At 43.0% G+C, this 20,614-nt stretch overlaps 2 protein-coding genes and 1 long non-coding RNA gene across 5 annotated transcripts in view; 1 reads left to right on the forward strand and 2 right to left on the reverse strand.

The window, feature by feature from the left end:
• Positions 1-9,140, reverse strand: part of TRRAP (transformation/transcription domain associated protein) — a 77,035-nt gene extending 67,895 nt beyond the window's left edge. For 2 of the 3 annotated variants that reach the window (XM_077186647.1, XM_054643509.2), the window contains exons 1-14: positions 8,990-9,140; positions 8,725-8,799; positions 8,031-8,181; positions 7,617-7,666; positions 6,563-6,673; positions 5,906-6,010; positions 5,216-5,299; positions 4,429-4,485; positions 3,060-3,185; positions 2,652-2,729; positions 2,334-2,422; positions 1,361-1,457; positions 856-994; positions 282-360 (exon numbers count right to left, since the gene is read on the reverse strand). In XM_077186647.1, the coding sequence (XP_077042762.1) occupies positions 282-360; positions 856-994; positions 1,361-1,457; positions 2,334-2,422; positions 2,652-2,729; positions 3,060-3,185; positions 4,429-4,485; positions 5,216-5,299; positions 5,906-6,010; positions 6,563-6,673; positions 7,617-7,666; positions 8,031-8,130 (1,115 nt within the window). In that variant the 5' untranslated portion in view covers positions 8,131-8,181; positions 8,725-8,799; positions 8,990-9,140. The remainder of the gene's footprint in view (positions 1-281; positions 361-855; positions 995-1,360; positions 1,458-2,333; positions 2,423-2,651; positions 2,730-3,059; positions 3,186-4,428; positions 4,486-5,215; positions 5,300-5,905; positions 6,011-6,562; positions 6,674-7,616; positions 7,667-8,030; positions 8,182-8,724; positions 8,800-8,989) is intronic. The other variant, XM_077186646.1, reaches the window with a different exon arrangement.
• Positions 9,141-9,259: 119 nt separating this feature from the next.
• TMEM130 (transmembrane protein 130) lies at positions 9,260-20,344 on the forward strand. Its single transcript, XM_077186648.1, has 8 exons — positions 9,260-10,134; positions 12,608-12,898; positions 14,609-14,777; positions 15,186-15,355; positions 15,981-16,065; positions 17,680-17,882; positions 18,836-18,948; positions 19,685-20,344. The coding sequence occupies exons 1-8, from the start codon at positions 9,741-9,743 to the stop codon at positions 19,859-19,861; spliced, it is 1,602 nt and encodes a 533-aa protein (XP_077042763.1). The 5' UTR covers positions 9,260-9,740; the 3' UTR covers positions 19,862-20,344.
• LOC143695327 (uncharacterized) overlaps positions 16,687-20,614 on the reverse strand; it is a 66,607-nt gene continuing 62,679 nt past the window's right edge. Inside the window, exons 4-6 of the long non-coding RNA XR_013184423.1 lie at positions 17,858-17,987; positions 17,210-17,321; positions 16,687-17,069 (exon numbers count right to left, since the gene is read on the reverse strand). This is a non-coding gene — a long non-coding RNA (uncharacterized LOC143695327). The remainder of the gene's footprint in view (positions 17,070-17,209; positions 17,322-17,857; positions 17,988-20,614) is intronic.

The raw sequence follows: 20,614 nt of genomic DNA on the forward strand, positions 1-20,614 counted from the left end.
GTTTCCCTGTTTTTGTTGTCCTCCACAATTCAAAAAACTGAAATCATCTTCATTCACCCATTTTTCTTATTTTGTCCTGACACTCACATTACTATGCTGTGCCATCAGTGTTAAACAAAAGCCACCATTACAGCAGCAGAAGCTCTGCCAATAAAACAATCTAGTAAAATTGGTTATTTGAAGCAAAGATTTAGGACCCTATACAGAAGCTGCTGCAAATATTAATGATTTTCAAGCAGCCCTGGCAGGCACTCAGATCATTACTCTCAACTTTCTCATACCTCAGCGTCTCCCGGGCAGTGTATCCAGAGCCAATCAGTATAGATTCATCAAACAGCTTGTCCATGCATGGAATAAACTCTAGAATTTAAAAAACAAAAAAATTAAAAAGCCATACACAACAACTGGCAAAGGAAATAATCAAAGTAAGATAGTTAAGCATGAGACCACTTAACTTCAGTATTTAAATCTGAAGTTAGAAAGTGATTTTATCCACAAATTAATTCCTGAAGCTTCTAAAAGGCAGTGCCATTTACAAGGAAGTTTTTAAACAATCTCTTGTGACTGTCTACTCCACTGACACTTGCCCCTTGAGTAACACTGCAGTACCCACTCAAAGCCAATTATATTTGCAAAGAGAAAAAAAGTGCTCAGGTTATTTACAACTTTGAAAAGCTTTTTGTATATAACTAATGAGTTACTGGAAATGACAAATGAGGCAACCCTGCACAACAATTCTGTTTGGCCTGGCACCTTGTGATAGTCCAATACAAATAAGTAATATGCTTCTAGAATTGACAGCAATAGCAGAAATCTTCCCAGTTTACAGGTACACTTGTAGAGAGTGCTACATACGGCTCCTCAGGTCTGTTGTCAGGATGTGCTTAGCAGCAATCAGGAGCTCCTTCCTGAGGTGTGCTGTTTCAGCTGGACAATTGGAAAGTAGCTGCAGCATGCCTTTTACCATTTGCTGAGAATATTTAGCCACTAATTCCTTCAATAAAAAAAGAGTAACGTGAGTACAACTACTACAACGTTCTATTCTTAGGGTTTATGTTACATTTGCAAAATAGCACTCCACTAAAATTCACTAGTTTCTTTTGCAAAATCTAATCCTAAAACTAAACTACAATAGTCATTCCATAAATGCCCAGGGAGGGGGAATGGCATATTTTTACTTTGTATTCACATGAGGATACTTTTGAAAGGATAACCAAGCACAGCTCCACCTCCAGATATTCCACACAAATGCCCCCATCTCCAGCTCCTGATGCATTGCAGTCATGCAGGTCACTTGCCTGACATAAAGCAACTCAAAACCTGATGCATTAAGTACCAAAGTTTTAAAAATTCATCCTACCTGGTAAATTCTGATAATGTAAGCCAAAAAAGACAATGTTTTAATCTGAGCAGCGATGAAATCAGCATACAACTCCTTGTTATAAAGTTTATGTTGTCTGAAATTAAAGGGAACAGCGGTTACAATTTTGCTCCTCCCCTTCAGTACCTTCACTCAGAAAATTCAGTGAAGCTTCAAATTACATCATCTTGTAGTGAATTTCTTGCTCCTTAAAAGAATACAATCTCTCTGAAAGAGCCCATTTTCAACAAGCCCTCTGCCATTCAAATTCCCAGCAGCACCTTCCTACAGAAAGCCAAGCCAATACAAGGCAGCACACATTTGGCTCAGCTCCCCTAACCGGGGCCAATTTTTCTCCAGGCAATATTCCCTCCCACAGACTTGTCTGTCTCTCTCAAGCTCCAACCACGTAACCAGGTCATCCAGGCAGACAGGGAGAGGCAGAGATCTTGCTCCCACTGCCCTGACCAGCACCCCTTGCTGCTCTTCAGAAACATCCCTCTCTGAGGCAGGAGAAGCAGTGCCTATCCCTGCAACATCACAAGGCTTCATGCAAGCTACACCTTGAAGAGCACAGATCCATCACTGATGGCATGGAAGAAGATTAAACAATGACAAATGTCCACACTCTCAGGGTCTTCACCACTGTTTGTGACAATGTAGATTTTTGTCAGAAGCTCTATTTTAAAAAAATGATCAAATCATAATTTTTTATTATACTTACTCATTATCAAATAAACTGGCACATACTGCACAACTATGGACTTTACCAATGAGATATAATGACAATTACTTCACCTACAGAAACTTGGTAATTTTTAGTCAAATAATCATTGCTACTTTTAAGATTAAAAGCATAAGACTAGAATCAAAAAATCACAAGATAGAAGACAAAAATATTTTGAGCAATACTGAGTGACAGGTTTAAGTAGTTTATCTCAAATATCATCAAAATACTGTTAAATGCTCTTACCTTGCTTGAGCTGAAACTTGTATTATAATAGTGTTCATAATCAAGGGCACAAATTCAGCTACTACATTATGAATGTTCAGTTTGTAGAGCTTAAAAAAAGAAAGTATTATTAGAGAATTCACAAGTCACACTTGCAGTCAAATTACTGGAGAGATAATCACAAAAAAAAATTAAGACATCTCACCAGCTTTATTTTTAGATGATATTTTAATTTCAAAAGTATATCACATTCATTTTTACTAATATGATAGCCAACAGAAGTTACATGAGCCATTCAATAATGAAGTATTTACATGCAAAATACTGAAGTGTACTAACCTGATACATGAGAACAACAATAATAGGTAGCTCAGCCAAGACTTTTAGTGATAAAGATCCTCTGGGAATTATTGAATGCTGAAAGAAAGAATACATGCTTTATAAACAGTCTAATTATTAATTCAAAAGAGTATGTAAAACACGTTTTTACAGAAACTGCCCATTTTAGTAGCACTATATTTAACAATAACATTTTTAAAACAAAAAAGCATCGGGTATTACATTAAAAAAAATCCTGTAATTACAGCTGCATAGAAAATACCTGGAAAGTTTCAATCAGCTTCTACAGAAAAGTTTTGATAGGAAAAACAAGCAAAAAGAAAGTCTGCTATTTTTGCCTGGCCTTATGATCTGTGGTCCTGTGCTACAGAGTCCCCCAGCTAAGAGCAGTCAGAACAGAAAACTCACTGTCCTCGTTTCACTGTCCTCTCGCTCAGGGTTCACCTTCACCACAATGGTTGTAATCATGCCAACCATCTCAGGAGTGGGAACAGTGTTCTCTGGAATCACCTGAGGGTTCTCAAAGTACCGATTCTACAAGCAAAGAGCAGAAGAAAAATATCACAATGCCAGTAACAGTCAAAAGGCCATCCATCTCCTCAGAACTCTCCATACAACCCTCCCCTGGAGCATTTTCTCCTCTCTGCAGTGATGTTTGCACTGCAGCATCTTCCCCAGGGCAGACACACACCCTGCAACCTCCCCCCCCTCTGCACAGAGCAGAAAAGGTCCCCCAGCCAAGGCGGAGCTAAAGGAAAACATCCCAAGAGTTACTCTGTATCAGGGAGGGAGGATCAGACTGGAGCCTCCCTTCAGGACCTCACCCTTCCCTCAAAAACAGACACACTTGAGCACCTGGAGACCACTGCAGCCAGCCTCCCCCTGCTGCAGAACTCCAGCTCACCCTTCCCTCAAAAACAGGCACATTTGGGCACCTGGAGACCACTGCAGCCAGCCTCCCCCTGCTGCAGAACTCCAGCTCACCCTTCCCTCAAAAACAGCCACATGTGGGCACCTGGAGACCACTGCAGCCAACCTCCCCCTGCTGCAGAACTCCAGCTCACCCTTCCCTCAAAAACAGCCACATGTGGGCACCTGGAGACCACTGCAGCCAGCCTCCCCCTGCTGCAGAACTCCAGCTCACCCTTCCCTCAAACACAGACACATTTGGGCACTGGGAGACCACTGCAGCCAGCCTCCCCCTGCTGCAGAACTCCAGCTCACCCTTCCCTCAAGAACAGACACATTTGGGCACCCAGAGACCACTGCAGCCAGCCTCCCCCTGCTGCAGAACTCCAGCTCACCCTTCCCTCAAAAACAGGCACATTTGGGCACTGGGAGACCACTGCAGCCAACCTCCCCCTGCTGCAGAACTCCAGCTCACCCTTCCCTCAAGAACAGACACACTTGGGCACCTGGAGACCACTGCAGCCAGCCTCCCCCTGCTGCAGAACTCCAGCTCACCCTTCCCTCAAAACCAGACACACTTGGGCATTGGGAGACCACTGCAGCCAACCTCCCCCTGCTGCAGAACTCCAGCTCACCTCCATCTTCTCCTACCACTAACAGTGTGCCAGAAACACAAGGTGCTTCCAAAGCAAAATCTAAACGTCTCCATTTTTAGACATAGTATTGATAAATGGATTCACTAAAACTATATTTACTTTGCATCATTAGATGCAAAATAATTATGTCAGTATCTTTTAGAGATAAAATTGAGAAATTAAAGCTAGTTTTCTGACTATAGCAAGGGTGATTTAAGAAATAAAAAGCTTACCACTACTTTTGGAAGTTCCTTGTAAATCTGTTTCACAAAGTCCAAAAAATGATGAATCTAGGAAGGAAGAAGTCAGTTACCATAAAGAAACTTTTTAAATGAATTTTAAAACCACAATTCTAGAATCTCTGTATTAACAGTACAAATATATAAAACTCCACTCAGTACAGCGCATTTTTCATGATAACTGAAAATAATCTGAAAGTGTTCTCCTACCTCCTTCTGCTTTGTTAGTATTAATTCAAATTTCACTTGGAAAGAATCTGATCTACTTATCTTTACATAGTTCCAATAAAGTATTGTTAGGTATAATAACTATGAAACAACTAAGTCTTCCCAAGAGAAAATTAAGGCAAAAAGCAAGAGAATAACAATGCAAACTTGCAAATTACCCTTGATGAGTCACAGGAGAGAAGAGAGGAGGCAGGGGGAAGTCAGTCAGAGTAAATTCCTTTTTCAGGATTTTCCTTTACAAACTAAAAGGGCATCAATTCTCTTCCTTTGTGTGGGAATTTTATTCCTTAGACAAACATTTAAACCAAGTACAACTAAAGTTTAACAGTTTGGTTTTTTCCCCCAGGAGTGCTAGCATTATGCAATTCTCTTTTTAAAAAAATCACTTTAATATTAAAAAAAGGGAAAAATACTAAACACATGGTTACAACAACAGGTCAGACAACATAAAAGGACAACAGCAAAACAAACCAATCAACCCACTTGAACAAAACAGCAATTCTGAAGAGCATGGCAGCAAGTTTTATACTGTGTAACAAGAGTTATGACTTACTTCTTGAGTGATTGCTGGTCGGAACTGTTTGTGCAATTCAATAATTATTCTTAAGCAGATCAGTACATTTTCCTCATTCTCTGTCTGAAAAAAAAAAAAAAACTTTTTAGTGAGCTCACTGCTGAATTCTCCTACTACTCAGTGGGTACTTCAAAATCCTGTAAAATTATAAAAATTATGCTCTTCTCAACAGTCTGAAGTGCCCCATTAATATGGGTTTGTGTGAGCAAGATGCCTTTCCTTGGATACCCTGCAGTCCCAGAGTATGGCTGAAATTAAATCCACCCCTGGGGGGTAAAACCCAGACATTTCAACCACTCTGTACCATCAGGTCTGCTCCCATTGCCCCTCAAACAGAGACCCCCATGTGAGCTTCAAATGAGAGTGCTGTGAATTCCTAGACAGAAAACAAACTCCCAAGAATCAGCTATCTGCCAGAAAATCCTGCCCAGCATGAGAACAGCTCCCTGCATTCGTAAAATCCAAGCTTGTAAATGGCAGAAGAGAACATGCAGAAAACCTGTAGATGGTAAGAGAAGGCATGGGTGAAGCCTAAATAGAATGTCTTTCCATTCCTGCTCCAGCAGCACAGCTATTGAAAATGCTACTCCAGCAAAGCTTGGAGATGAAGAAAGTAGAGGAAAATATTTCAGAAAATTTCAAGCAGTTTTAAGAGGAAGTAAAAAATACCTCTAGAAATCTGAACATCACAGACAGGATATTTTTGGTATGAAGACGAAGATGTTCATTTGTTGGTATTCTGTGAATTATTTCAAGCACAAGCTTCCGGAGTTGCTGTAGAAAAAGAGAAAAAAAAAAGGAAAAATAATGATATGACAGAACTTTTTAAAAAGCCCACAAAACCCAACAATTAGTTGCAGCATTTTTTTCAGCTTAATAATTCTGCATGTTGAAATGAAAAAAAAGCCATTTTATTTCATCTAGACATAAGCTTGTATACAAAGACATAACTCTTCCTGCTACCCATCTATGTGAATGAGGCAAATTTAACTAAACTACAGTTGGAAAATCAGACGTTTTTTAAGGAATGCAATTTTAAATATTTAATGACAAAGATTCAACCCTTGCCTTTCTTTCCTAACCTTCAGTAAAATCAGTAATTTGTAACAATGTGCAGTATTTCAATAAGAAAGCAAATTCTGTTGCACCTACTTTTCCTCCTTTTTCACAGAAGCCCAGATCAGCAAAGTTTATAAGTAACTTATTTAGAAACAGGACTTTTTCAGTTCCACTCCAAATGACAGATCTATTTTTAGCAAGTCTTAAATCATTTCATTAGGTTAATCAAGGACAGCAAAAAGGCAGGAAATGCTCCACACAGTTTACCTGTGCTGGCTTCTCCTGCAGAAACTGAACTTCCCCATCCTGTAGAAAGGTGAGAAACCGAGGGATGATGTGTTCCAGGAACGTAGAATATTGAGGGGATGATGTCACATTCTAATTAAGAACAAAAAACGGGGAGTTACAGACATCACACAGATTACATTCAGTTACAATCAAAGCCACTATTAAACATTTTCAGTGAATTTTGAATAGATTCAGTGACTAAGTATCTGCTGACACTACAGAACCACGTGAGTTCCAAGAGAACATTAGCAAAATAAATACAAGTCTTTCCCTACTGAGGGAAAGAGCAAAGAGAATCAACTGTGTCTTCAGATTCTAACAGGTCACCAGACTAAGCAGTTAAAACTATTACTTTAGTCAGATAAATTGTTTCAGAAATAGCTTAAGCAGATAAAAAACTCCACAAGAATTATTTTAGTTTGCTATAACTTCAGAACAGGCACATGACAACTAAGTATTCAACTAAAGTAAAATATTTCTGCTAACACAAGGTTGAGTTAACTTGTGTTTCACATTTTCTCCGCTGCTCATCTAAAAAGATGGTCCATCACCATGCAAAAGATGTCACTGGAGACATCTCCACTCCTGATGTCAGATTCTGCATCTGACAACTCCTCTCTTACTTCCACACCATGGAATACTCAGAGGAATCAGAAGGGCCTCTGTTTCACAAGAGAACAATACTCATTTGAACTAAATAAAAGAAAGCCTTAAATACAGGCATTTCATAGCATTCAAAAAACAGAAGAAAAATTTCTTACTTCACTTTTATTTAAATGCTTAATGAATAAAGATTTGGCAATGAAAGCTCACTAAGTCCAAATGTAATTCTTCAACAACCTGGTAAATTCCTAAATACAAACCTAGAATCAATGACTTGTAACCATATAAATCATTAGTCACAGGATACACTACTATTAATATTTTAACTGTATAACATCAGAAATTCAGATAATATACATTAAGCACATGAAAGGCTGCCATTGCAGAAAGTTAGGGGAGTTTTGTTGCTTGGGGTTATCTTTTTATTTACCTCAAAATTCTCACTGACTTCTTGCATCATTTTCAATTTGGTTTCATCAGCTGAAAATGGAAATTTAAGCAGAAAAATTTGAGTGCAAAACTAGGTCACGAAGGAAAACAACAAACTCATTGATCAAAGAAGCAATCAGATCTTATCAGTTTAGCTATCACTGCCCAATTATAATACACACAGTTCTCCCATACAACCACCACACAACTGCACACACACACACATCTCACTCACTTTGGCTCATGTAAGTGTTTCTCATCATTTTGCTTCTTCAAAAATCAAAACTCAAACAGATTTCAAAGTGAATTTGACAGATTTCACTGTCTCTTCCATCAACTGTCCAAACAAGTCTGCAACACTTGTGAAACTAACTAATGAAGAGCTGCAATTTACAAGAAAAAAAAAGTCTCTTACGTGTATTGACATCTGTAAGAGCAGCCACAAACTGAAGGTATTTTTTCATCAAAGTGGTTTGGTCCACCACCGTAGGCCCTTGTGCTGAAACAAATGCCATCTTGGAGGAGTCAAGATCAGCTTTCAGTACATAAAATCAAAATCAACAAACCTACAAAAGAATATAGAAGTATTTGTTAGTTTACACGACTTGGAAACAGCAGCTATCCCATCACCTACATCCATTCTTCTAACATATTGAAGAGGACGACCTTTTCCAAAAACCACAACTGTAACATTTACTTAGGCTTACAAATACAACACCAAGCATGCAGAGCACTCATTGTGACAGGAGTGCACTAACAGATAAGAGGAGTTATTGAGCTCTTCACAGCACAACCATTCCCGTGTTCTGCGCGGTTTCCTCTCTGCCAGCAGCAGGCTCCCGGCTCAGGGATGCTCCCGACACCGCACACCTGTCATCACCTGCCCTCTGCCCCACACCTACAGCTCCCCTCGGACACAGCCCTGCGGGACTCGCTGCCAGGGGCGCCTGCAGCTGTCCTGCCGCCACAGACTGCCTGTCTCGCTCCTAAAGAAGCCTAAAATCACATCTGGCTTGAGAGACCGGCGATCTCCCTCCTCCCCTGGGGTCCCCGTCAGTTTCGCTCCCGGCCAGGTCCGGCCGAGCCAGCCCGGGACCCCGCGCCCTCACCTTCCCCGCCGCAGCGCTGCTCGCCCGGGTCGCTCCCCGCTGCCAGGGCGCCGTCACGCCGAGCCCATCTCCGCCCTGCGAACACGGGCACCGTGAGCGGCCGCAGCGGCGTCTCCCCCGTCCCTCAGCCCTCCCGGTGCCGCGCTCGGCCCCAGGCCTCCGGCGGGGCCCCTCCTGCCCGCAGCGCGCCGCTCCCGCCTCCCCCGCCCCGCTCCACCGCGCCCAGGCCCGGGCCCCACCGGGGCGCCACCGCTCCGCTCCTCACCCCGCGGCTCCCCGGGGCCGCCCGGCCGCGGCCCCCCAGCTCCTTCCTTTGTTGCTCCCGGAGGCCGCCGGCAGCGCATGGGCGCGACGGAAGCGCCCGAGCTCAGTTCCGGCCGCCTCCTCCCGGTGCCGCCTCCCGCGCCTCTCCCCGGGCGGAGACGGGCGCGGCACCGCCCGCTCCCTTCGCTGGCCCCGCGAGCCTCGCACGGCCCTGCCTCGACCCGCCCCGGCTGGGCGCTGCCAGGGGCCGCCGCCTGAGGCCCGCCCTACCCGTCCCCGCGGCCCCGGAGGCTCCGCTGGCGCCGCGGCCGCCGCTAACAGCGGGCGAGGGGTTACCGGGGCAGAGGCGGCCGCGGCCGGTGCCTCCGGCCAGGGCACGGCCCACCCCGCCCCGCCGGTGTCCCGGGGGGAGCGGCGGCACCACCGGAAGCGAAGCGCGCAGAGAAACTGATCTGCCTGCAGAAACAGAACGGCGGCCCGGAGCGAGAAAGGGCTTCGAATGTTGAGTTTAAGAAAATAAAAAGAATACAAGTGAACGAATTAAAACCAAAAGGTACAAAACAAAACAGGAAAAAACAAAATAAAATGACAAAAAAAGAACACTAGAAAACCACATTCCGGCGCTTTTGCTGTCGCTTCTCTCCAGCAGCGCACCCGTTACAGACCGTTCCGAGCGCTGCGGGACCGGTAACAGCAGCCGAAGCGCCCCCGGCAGAGCCATCCCCGCGCCACCGCAGGAATACTTCATTTATATGTGCTTGCCTCAACCAAAGCGCAGTACAAACCCCTTCCCGAACGCTCCGGAATGTCCCCACGCTCTCGGCATATGGGAGGCATTTGTAGTTTTTATTGACTATTTGTTTAAACCGCCGGCGGCTTTGCATCCCGGTGGCGCTGGCGATCCCGCAGGAGCTGCCCCCGGGAGAGGCGGGCTGGGCGCTGCCGCGGGGGAGCGCACCGGGGGCGCGGACACGGGAGCCGCAGCGCCGCGGGGGCAGCGCGGCCCCAGCGCGCCCAGAGCCGCTCCCGCTCCCAGAGCCGGCCCCGAGCCCGTCCCCGCCGCCCCCAGCATGCGGTGGCTGCTCTGCGCGCTGCTGCTGCTGCTGCTGCGGCTGCAGCTCGGCCACGGCCGCTCCCCGGCCGCAGGTAAGGGAGCGCCGCTCTGCGCTGGCATCGCCGCCGGGGAGAGGGCGAGGGGTGCGGGGTGCTGGGGGCGAGGGCTCACACCTCAATATTGAGCTGCATCACGGGTGGGGGTGATTCCCTGCCCGAGCCTGATAGATGTGACAAGGGATGGAAGCGGCTCTGGGCACGCTCCCTCCATCCCAGACTTTATTCTCCGGCGCTGCGATCTTGGTGCCTGCAGTGGAGGTGGGGCATCCCGGGAAGCCGGGGCTCTGATTTGCACTTCTGACCCAAAAGCTGCGCTTCTGCTTCCCCCGCTGACCCCGCGCCACAGGTCACAGGGCAGCTGGGCAGGTGCTGTCCCTCGCTGTGGCTCTCACAGAGCTCCATTCTGCAGAGAGAGGTCGGAAAGGCAGGAGAAGTCCCTGAATTGGATGGAGTGTTTTGCTGTGCCGGTCACTCCCTGAGTGACCTTGGCGTAGCCACTGAACCTCCAGCTGCTGCAGCTGTTGGGCTGGTATGGCCCTGATTTGTAAAGCACAGTGATAACCTCCAAGAAGTGCTAGATAAGCATGAGGCAGTCGGCTATTTTTTCCATGAATTCTGCTGAAACTAAGTGGAACATAGCCTGAATCTTCTAGAGACATGAAACATCCCTCTGTCAGATTTAATCAAATCACAAGCATTTCTCTTTTAACTCAGAAAACCGAACTCAGGGCCATTTCTTGTGCTGTGAAATGGGAACAGTGGAGTTCTTTCTCAGGCAGCAGTGTTACAGTTCATTTCTCACAGTTCTTCTGCCTCCAGAATTGTTCAGCACCTGTGATCTGTAAAATAAAATGCAGGCACAAATGCCATCTCTTTCATTTCATCCCAAGCTGATGGGTGCAGAAAAACCAGCACAGGAGTTAGCTAGCCCCAGTGCTCCCCTCACATTAGAGGCCATGAATGAGTGAGAAATGCAGTTTCTAAAGGAGAAATTCAGAGATTCAGGTCCCTGGTAGCAGTCTGGTGGCTGCTGAAAGAGAGGATAAGGAAAGGCACCTGCCAGAGACCTCAGCTCTGCTGCTCTGCCCAGCACTGCTGATGAGACAGAACCAGGCAGAGCTCTGACAGGGAAGGGAACATGCTCCATGTTGGAGGCAAGCATCCAGACCCTGCTCCCAGCTCTGTCCCAATTTACAGCTATTTTGCATTTCCTTTTGTTTTGAGGTTTGGGGGTTGATTTTGTTGTTTAACACATGTACATTCTTTATTGCTTCTGCACTGCTATTTTTGGGGGGAAAAGTCTGATGTATTCTTTCCACAAAACTCAATGCTGTCCATTGCAGTAGTTGCAAGATCTGAAGTAAGTAATTTGAGTAAACATGGCAGAGAAGATAATGGTGAGTCATTCAGAGCAGCAGAGCTGGCTCAGTATCACAGGTCCTGCACCTCTCATGCCTTCATGTCTCATAGAATCATAGCACAGTCTGGGTTGGAAGGGACCTTTAAAGGTCATCAAGTTTAACCCCCTGCTATGAGCAGAGACATCTTCAGCTAGATCAGGTAGCTCAGAGCCCAGTCCAATCTGACCTTGAATGTTTATACTGGGCAACCCATGCCAGCGTTTCACCACCCTCATTGTGAAACATCACCTCCCTCAACCTGCTGGCTGATTTTTATGCAGCCTCTTATCTTTCTTGGGTGCACATTGTTGGCTCAAGTCCACATTTTCATCCACCAGTACCCCCAAGTCCTCCTCTATCCCTTTATCACCCAGCCTGTACTGAATACCAGGGGTTACCCCAATCCAGAGGCAGCACCTTGCACTCAGCCTTGTTCAGCCCCATGAGGTTCCCATGGGCCCACTTTGTCAGCTTGTCCAGGTCCCTCTGCCACTACAGCATGGTACATCTTTTATTTGCCTTAGGACTTCTGGTCCTTCCTTATAAAAGGAAATTTAAGGTGTACCATAGCACAGAAGATGCTCTTTACTGAGGTTTTTTTTTATGTTTACTTATCAGGAAAGTTAGATAAACTTTTCAACAGAGCTGGCAAAGGAATCTAGTGAATGAAATCTCACCTGAGTTTGAAAGTTTACATCTTTAGGACAGAGATTAGAGCTGAGCTTCTTCCAGTAGCTGCAAGTCCAGTGATCATGTTAGATCATTAGTGACAATGAATCTATAGCCAGCACCCAGCGCTGGGTGGAAAACCTCATCAAAGCTTTTGTGATGTTCTAGACTGAAGCTGTCTTCTACTATGAACATTTCTAGAACCCAGTCTGAGATATTGTTTACTGTTATTTATTTGAACTCATATACATATGCAACAGTTTCTGTTCCAGATATTTAAACAGTAAAAAATTATGGTGGTAAATTCTTTGCTGGGATAGGTGTCATTGTGAGTTATATAACTAGAGCTGACTAGTTCAAATGTATAAATAAATAAATGAAATTTTAAATGCCATACAAGAAGGTTTGGTTTACCTATTTTCTCCTGCTTTCCACAGAGTTGTATAGCCTGGAAATTACCAACAATGGTCCCATCACAACGGGAGCTCAAGCTACTGTTCAAGCCAGGCTAAGAATGAAGAATGAAAATGCCACATCAAACTGGTATCACTTTAACTGGGTCTATGCTCCTCTGATTCTGATAGAGAAATCTGAGCAGCAGTTTAATTCCACAATTAATGTGACTGGTGAATTCCCTGGCACTTTCCCTGTGTCTGTCTGGGTGACTCACAAAAACTGTTGGTTGTGTCGGCCGATTGCAAGAAACGTCACCGTGCTCCAGATTACAGGTAAAATGGGTAAATGCTTTTACAACCTGTACCTCTCCAGGAGCTCAGTATATATACCCTTGCAGCATCAGGGAGAAAGCCAGTGTAAATATGGCTGCTGACAACAGATTTGATTTGTAGCCCTGGGCTGAAGGTGGGCTGGGGGGCATGGTGCAATCAGTACCATTACAGCCATGCTCTTGTCTCTCTACACCCAGGAGGAAAGTGTCACCCTGGTTTTTTAAGATTTTTTAAGCTTTCTGATGTTGACATTCTTGTAGCGAACTTTCTCACACACTTTTTGTAAATAATTCATTGTTTTGCATTTTTTTATGGAGGAAGAGAAAGTTGATGGACTGTTAGTCTATTTAGTGTCATTGCAGAGGTGGCACTGTCACCCTCCAATCTACTGTCACTCTTGGAAAACTATAAATGTTAGAGTTAGAAAATAAACTTCTTTTTTTCTTCACCTTGAGAACAGCAGTGTGAGCTTGTGTTCTTTCGTGTCCTATAGCGACAGGAAAGTGTGGTGCTGCCCATGTTTTCCTACCTCTGTCACTTAGAGAAACTGAACTGGAAATCAGATGCTTCAGCAGCTGCAGTTCACACATCAGCATGGCTCAGAAATGTCCAAACTCCAAGAACAATGCTTCTTCTACTGCCTTCCAGCGTTTCTAGGCCTAAAGTTAGGATGACCATCAGCAGTGCCAATCTGCTGCTTTTCCCTGTTGCATGACACAGCAAATCTTAGCAAATCAGCACAGCAGAGCATTACATTTTCTTTTAAAGCTCTGTCCAAGTGTATTGAAATTGGATCTGAAATCATGGCTGCATTTCTAAATGTTGCTAACTGCAACTTCAGTTTTTTGGGACTATTCATAACTATAAAGTTATAGTAACTATAATATGCTATAAATAACTATTACTATAAATATGCTTTTTTATTTACAAATTAACTACTGGTGTGCTATGGTTAACCAAATCTCTGATACAGGGATTTACAGCCCCATTCCAACAGTAATTAAAATTATTATTTGTGCATCACCAAAAAGCCTGTTAACCAGATTTAATGAATTGTTTACAGGATAAGAGTCTGTTACTGGGAATAAATAGCCCATTAATTTTATAATGAGGTGGTGTCTCATCATATCTCTTTGTAGGTTAGGGAGGATTTTTTTAGAGCAGTCCTTGCCACTCATTGTCCAACAAAGAACCTCTCATAGATAAAAACATTCCCCCCTTTCTGTATTCACAATATATAGCACATCTGTTATTCACAATAGTCAAATCTTAATTTCTGTAGAAATAGCTGAAACTAAGGGCGAAAAGAAGCTACATTAAAAACCCTCACAAAACAAAAAAAGACCACCATCCCAGACATGATGAGTATGTGTACTGGCCTGACTCTGAATCTAGATGCTTGCTATTAATACCAGTTTTTTAAAACAAATAGTAAAAGTTTATATTGAGCTCAATCAGTCCAGGATTATTTCTCTTAGTTCTATTAGATGTTTTATCATAACCCATTGTATAACCCTCAATAAATATTTTCATTTCACTGCCTCGTTCACACGCATGACAACACTGAGTAATAGATGTAAAATACACTTAACCACTTGGACTGGGACACAGCAAGACTTACCCAGTACATCTGAAAGAATGTTTTGATACACACACAGAGCATACTGTGGAAGGATGCTGTCATTCTTCTTTCCCCTTTTTATTCTGCAGAATTTATCACAGGGAACCTCACTATAGCCCAGATAGAAGACAGCAGAGTTGCCACACATGGTTCTAGCTCCTCCACAGCCACAGTGACCCGGATTTCTTTCTCTCTTCATGACCCAAGTCATTACTTCAAGTCAGCATCATTTGTCTACAACTGGGATTTTGGAGATGGGTAGGAGTGGTTACTTTTTTGCTTTAATGAATATTCAAGATGGCTCTGATTCAGATGTTCATCTAGAGAAAAATCCCAATAAGATCGGTTAGCTAATAGTCCATCTGCTATAAATGTTGTTTTCATAACTTACTGACTATTCCTATTCAATTTTGTGATTTCTTTTAGCATTATCTTTAGTTTCTTTAATTAAAAATGCAGAGATTTACTCTGCATCTTGTAGTTCTATAGGAAATACCACAAATATATATACTTGTTTACATGGACATAAAGTAGAATTAGAATCACAGCCACTAGAACATTGTCTGCAAAAAAAATATATTAGAACCTGTCCCTTTTTAAACCAGAAATATGCAAGCACTTGGTAAAAGGCAGTTTTGATTCTAAATCTTTTCCTGTTGCACACAGAGTTTACCAGATTACCAAGGAACCCTTTGTCTACTGCAACTGCTCCTCCATGGGGAACCGCACGGTGCACCTGAAGGTCGTGGCTGAATGGGAGCAGATTGGGAGCATCATACACGAAAGAGAAATGATGCAGAAAACCGGTGATTTTACCACAGCTCTGGAGCTCTTGGGTAATCATGAAACGAGCTGTGTATGTACAGATACAATCTAATATGCACAGATACAATCTAGCTTTGGCATGGTAACACAACTTCAACATTGTTTCATGTGCAAGGACTGGTCAACATCATTCGGTGAAGTTTCCACTGCAGAACTGACTGCTTGCTCTTCTAGGGCAGAAAAACGGGCGGAAACTGATAAAATCTTCAGTTTCAATTTTACTGTCTTTTGTAAAAGTCTTACCTACCATTCAAACAACAAAGTATTTATGGTAACTTATGGTGGATTTGTTTGTTTAATTTACACCAGCTATCCCTAAACAATAAATCAGTTAAATCAAGCATTAGGAAAGTCTCATTGATTTGATCAGCCTCGGGAGTAAAGAAACACAGAATTAAAAATGCAAAGAATTAATAAAGTTGATTATACATATAAAAAGGAAACAGACAAAAAGTCAGGAAACTTACAACATCTCTAGTGGTAGGTTTCCTTTAGGGGTGTGAGACAAACAGTATTATTTGTGTCACTGATGAAGCTCCAATCTGCAAGTCTGTGGAAATAAACCTTCACTGGGAAACCAGTGAGACTCCAGTTTACATGTGGAGTGTGACATGCTGGCTTTTCATTTCTTCTCAGATGCTGTTAAAAGTATTGACATAGTGGGCTCCAGAGAGACTCACGTAATGGAAAACTTGAATTTATCTCTTCATATCAATGGCACGTAAGTAGCAAACACAACTTCTTTCCTCCTTAAAATTGTCTCTTTAAGTGGTTTTCCCCAGTGTTTCCTAAAAATAGTCAGTTGAACCCCACAGAACAATTATTAAAAAACAAAACCAAAACCACCTCCTTCCCGCCAAAAATACTGTTGAATATTGCCTTTTCCTGACTTGAAATGCCATGAGCTCTAAGAGCCTGAAAGACCCTGCATCTTTACAGAAGAAAAGAATCCTCTTATGTTAAAAGGGAATGTTAAAAGACGAGTAGCCAGAGAAATAGTGGGAGGAAAATACATCTGAAAACTTCTTTCTGAACTTTTCTCCTTCACTAATTTCCCTATTATTAAATTGAAATATATTCCAGGTCCTGTTGCATAGCAGCAAAGCTTGACTGGCATAGGGGATTAATGGGTTTGGGGAGTGATTCTGGCAAAGTTCAGATTGCCACAAGATGAATTAGACACAGAAGCCCTATGCAGCAAGGATCATAGAAAAATAGGAGAGTTGTGAGCACCTCAGTCCTAGCACAAGTTCTCTCAAGTTGCAGCATTAGAGCACATTGGAGTTTTGCAGTGAGCAGCACCAAACAGAGTCATTTACCAAAGGCATAAGCAGTCCCAACAGACAAAGCAGCACAGTTTGCATTCAGAAAGTGAAATGCATATTGGCAGGAATGGAGATGGCATCCCAGTAAAGGTGAACAGCCAAAAACTATGACAGGTAAACCTGAGATCACTAAGAACAGACTTGGTGACCTCCTAGTCACAAGACTGGGGCTGATGCAAGAGGAGTTTAAGATAGAGATGCAGTGACAAAGAGATGGGTTATCAAAAACAAAGCTAGAAAATTAGCTAAACACATAAACCTGATGCTTTCTTTAGCAAAGAATGTTGTAATGAGATAAGAAACAAAAAAGTAATAAAATAGGGTAAAGAAAATCTCTGTTTGCCAGAATCAGTCTATAGCGCATAAGGTGAGTTCAAGCAGAATCAGTTGAAACAGGGATCTGGAAAGGTAAAAAAAGGCTTCAGTTAAATGAGAAGCCACATGGCCATGAAGTGCACTAAATTGCTTGAGACCAAATAAAAACCCTTTTGTTATTGTTATTGTATTTTGTTATTGCTGTGGTCCTTGAAATTTACTTACATTTTCCAGCTATTAGTCCTTTGTTCAGAGCTCATCTTCTTTCCAGTTTCATGTGCAGGGTGTTTTAATTAAAACAGTCTTGGGTGTGCTTCAGTGGTACAGACAGTGATCTCTGTGTGAGAAGGACAAAGAAAAAGCTACCTTCCCTTGGAAGTGCAGGAAAAAAGATTCCTTTTATCTTTATTGAAGAAGGACTATGGAGTTTTCTACACACAGTGGCCCACTGATGACCCTTGCAGGTATTGAGCTCTCAGCTGAAAGACCTGCCTTTATAGAAGCGTCACAAAGAACTTTTCCATTTGGCATATGCTATAAACCAAACAGTGCAGTTGATTCTTTCTTTATCTGTATTTAAATTAGCTTCATTAGTTTCAAAATTATTCTGCTATTTTAACCAAGCACTTTGCTGAATTTTTTTGCAGAGTTTTCACCTTTTTTTTTATTTTGCCTTTTTGCTCTTGTCGTTTCAGCCCACCATTGGCATTATGCTGGCTTATAAAATCTGAGTGCATTCCACTTGAAGGTGACAAATGCCATCTGGTGGAGATCAGTGGCTCCTGCTACAACCTCAGCCACACCTTCAGGGACGCGGGGCAGTATTGCCTCAGTGTCAGGGTGGAGAACGGAGTGACAATGCTGCAGACGTACCACGGGATCAAAGTGCGGCCAGCAGGTGAGGGACACGGAGTTTGAGCAGCACGGAGAGTCCCAAACAGCTTAGGGACAAGCGTGGATTAACCAGCCTGCAGATGAGGTTTCAGGAATGTGGTGTAGATCCCTAAAACAAGAGGAATAAAAAGGGAAATGAGAATTTATAATGCGCCTGCTGTAATTGCTCTGAGCTTCTTGTGTTCTGCTGAACTCTTAGTCCCAAGAGTGTCTTGAAGCTACTAAGTACTCTGGGAAGGCTATATTACTTAAATGAAATATTTTTCAGTTTAAATAGTCCAGCTTTTGTAGTTAGAGAGAATAACTAGGAAAGTGTGTCTGTAACACCATCTTAATTAAACAGTCTCAATTCTTATTGCTTAGTTTAGTTATGGAATTTTGAGGGTAGATTTTTCTAGGCCTCCATTTCATTACAAGTCTCTGTCCCTCCTGCCAGTGACCCCCATGCATGGTCACACATGGCCCTCCTGGGTCCCTAAACCACCTGGGAGAGGGGATAGGTGGCCAGGTGAAGAGGATGGGGCACAGCCCGGCTGTGACACAGAGTGGTCACACCATGGCACTGTGAGCCAGCTGGGCACAGGCAGGGCAGCTCACTGCAGAAGGCACTGCTGAGCATGCAGGGCTGAATCCTCTGTGGAGGTGAGAGTCCTTCCCATCCTCTTGGAACCCTCTTGGGGTAGCACAAACACCCTGGGGAGTCAGGGGCTAACATGTAACAGGATGAAGAAGTGCAAAAGAGGGCATAAAGGGACAGATCCTCACAAACCCCTCTCCCACTGCTGAGATTTCAGAAAAATCTGGAGTGATCAGGGCTGAAAAGTTTATTCCTTCTTACACACATTCCTTCTTTTCTCTAAAAATTCTCCTAAAATTTCTTCATAATTTCCTTCTCACTCTTGCCTTTTTCTGGGATATTTTGTCATTTCAGAAATGTGTCCTTGTGCTTTTTCCTAGGAATCCACCCAGCTTTCTTTGTCCTGCTCTGCACTGCTCTGGTTTCAGTGATGCTGGTACTGGTGCTGTACACAACTTTTCGAAGTCACACACAACAAAAAGATCTCGTGGAGGTATTCAGTTACTCTTACTTTGAGCTGGGATAGTAATTAGGCAGCTCTCAGTCATGACAGGTATCTGATATGAAAGGCTCTTTAATCCCCAGACAAACAGAGTGGGAGGGAGAATTTCCTAGGTAATTGTGATCTGTTCCACAAAAAAAAAAAATCCAAGCAGTGTAGGCAAATGAAGAAACAGCCATGCAGAGAACTCTAAACTGCCAGAATAATAATGGGCAGTTTTTTAATATTCCCAAGCAGAGGCTTGCATTGAAGTATTCATTCCAGAGGATCTTCCTCAGAGTAGTTACATGAAAGAAAGCAAGAAGACAGTGCAGGAGGATACAGGACAATAAAAAAGGAGGGGTATGTTACCTAAAGCAGCCCTAAATTGTTACCTACCCTTGTATGTAGCCTTCATCTCCCCAGCTCCCTGCCATCTCTAATATACTTCCACTTGCTACAAAAGGTGTTTGCAATAAGCATAAGTTCTTAAATCAAAAGCAGCTTTCATGTACTTTGGAAAGTACCTAGGACCCTTTACACTGTGCCACAATATAAATGATACACCTCCAGAGACACTGTCTATAAGCCATGTGCACAGCAGGTATAAATCAGAAGTCTATTTGAAGTTAGTGACTGAGTGAAAATGATTGAGGACCAAGTGCCATTTGCAGCCCAATGTGCTCTTGCTGGACTTGAGCCAGTGGGAACTGAACTAAAAATTTTCTTTTTGATGTTCCTTTCCCAGGTAGCTGACTTTGACTTTTCTCCACTGTCTGATGAACACCGGTCTAATCATCCCAAGTCAGGCTGTGGCCCAGTATGTTGCAGATCATGTTTTCTTCAACCATCAAAAGAAGCTGCCTGGGAGAGTCATGAACTTCTACATTCACTTTACAAGCCAGTCAAAATGTACACACTGTGAAGAACACAATTGCACTTTGGTTACACTAACTGTCTAACTTTCTCACTTAACCTAAGTCAAAAGCCTGGTGCTGCATGAATGGTTTGGTTTTACCAATGCAATGAGGTTCACCACTTTAAGTCCAGCACTTGAGTACTTAATTTTCTGAACTTAAAAAGAACAAGAAACACAGTTAAAGTAGCTTTGTATTTTTAACATATACGGGTGTGTACATTTACAGCTGTAAATGCAGCATTTTATTCTTATGAAAGATTGTTTTATGTGCAGGTTTGCTAAATTCACTACCTCTTGTAATTTCTCTGTTCCTTCTGTTCTCTGTTCCAAAGAAGAAAATGACTAAGACAAACATACCTCCTTTCCTATGTACAACAACATTACTGGAAATGGAAGTCACCCAAAATATTGTTGAATGTGTATTTCTTCTATCAAGGAACTGATGTGTCCATGTTGAAAACAGAGGAGGTGTTTCCAATGACTACCTAATTATGTTGTCCTTTTTTTTCCTGTCTTAAAAGACCCCTTTTTAAGCTAATGGACTTCTGTCAGACTGCAGTGGTAGTGACATACTCACCTACTAGCAGTATTTTGGTCCTGCATAAACCTCCACATGTCCACCACTTTCTAAAACAGAATACCACTCTAATCTGTATAAGTAGGTTTTGGGGGTTTTTTGGCTATTCATGCTTCTTTTATACCTCATATTGCTCCCTAATTAGCCATCAAAGGTCCTCTTCCAAAAAAATGCAACAACTA

Source organism: Agelaius phoeniceus, chromosome 16 (genome assembly GCF_051311805.1).
Source record: "Agelaius phoeniceus isolate bAgePho1 chromosome 16, bAgePho1.hap1, whole genome shotgun sequence".
Classification (NCBI taxonomy): Eukaryota; Metazoa; Chordata; class Aves; order Passeriformes; family Icteridae; genus Agelaius; species Agelaius phoeniceus.

What these genes read in the sequence shown, in the direction of transcription:
- TMEM130 (XM_077186648.1), top strand. Translation starts at nt 9,741, where the DNA reads ATGTGCTTGCCTCAACCAAAGCGCAGTACAAACCCCTTCCCGAACGCT. An exon ending in CACCGTGCTCCAGATTACAG is followed by an intron (nt 12,899 to 14,608) that starts GTAAAATGGGTA and finishes TTTATTCTGCAG; the next exon opens with AATTTATCACAGGGAACCTC. An exon ending in AACAAAAAGATCTCGTGGAG is followed by an intron (nt 18,949 to 19,684) that starts GTATTCAGTTAC and finishes TTCCTTTCCCAG; the next exon opens with GTAGCTGACTTTGACTTTTC.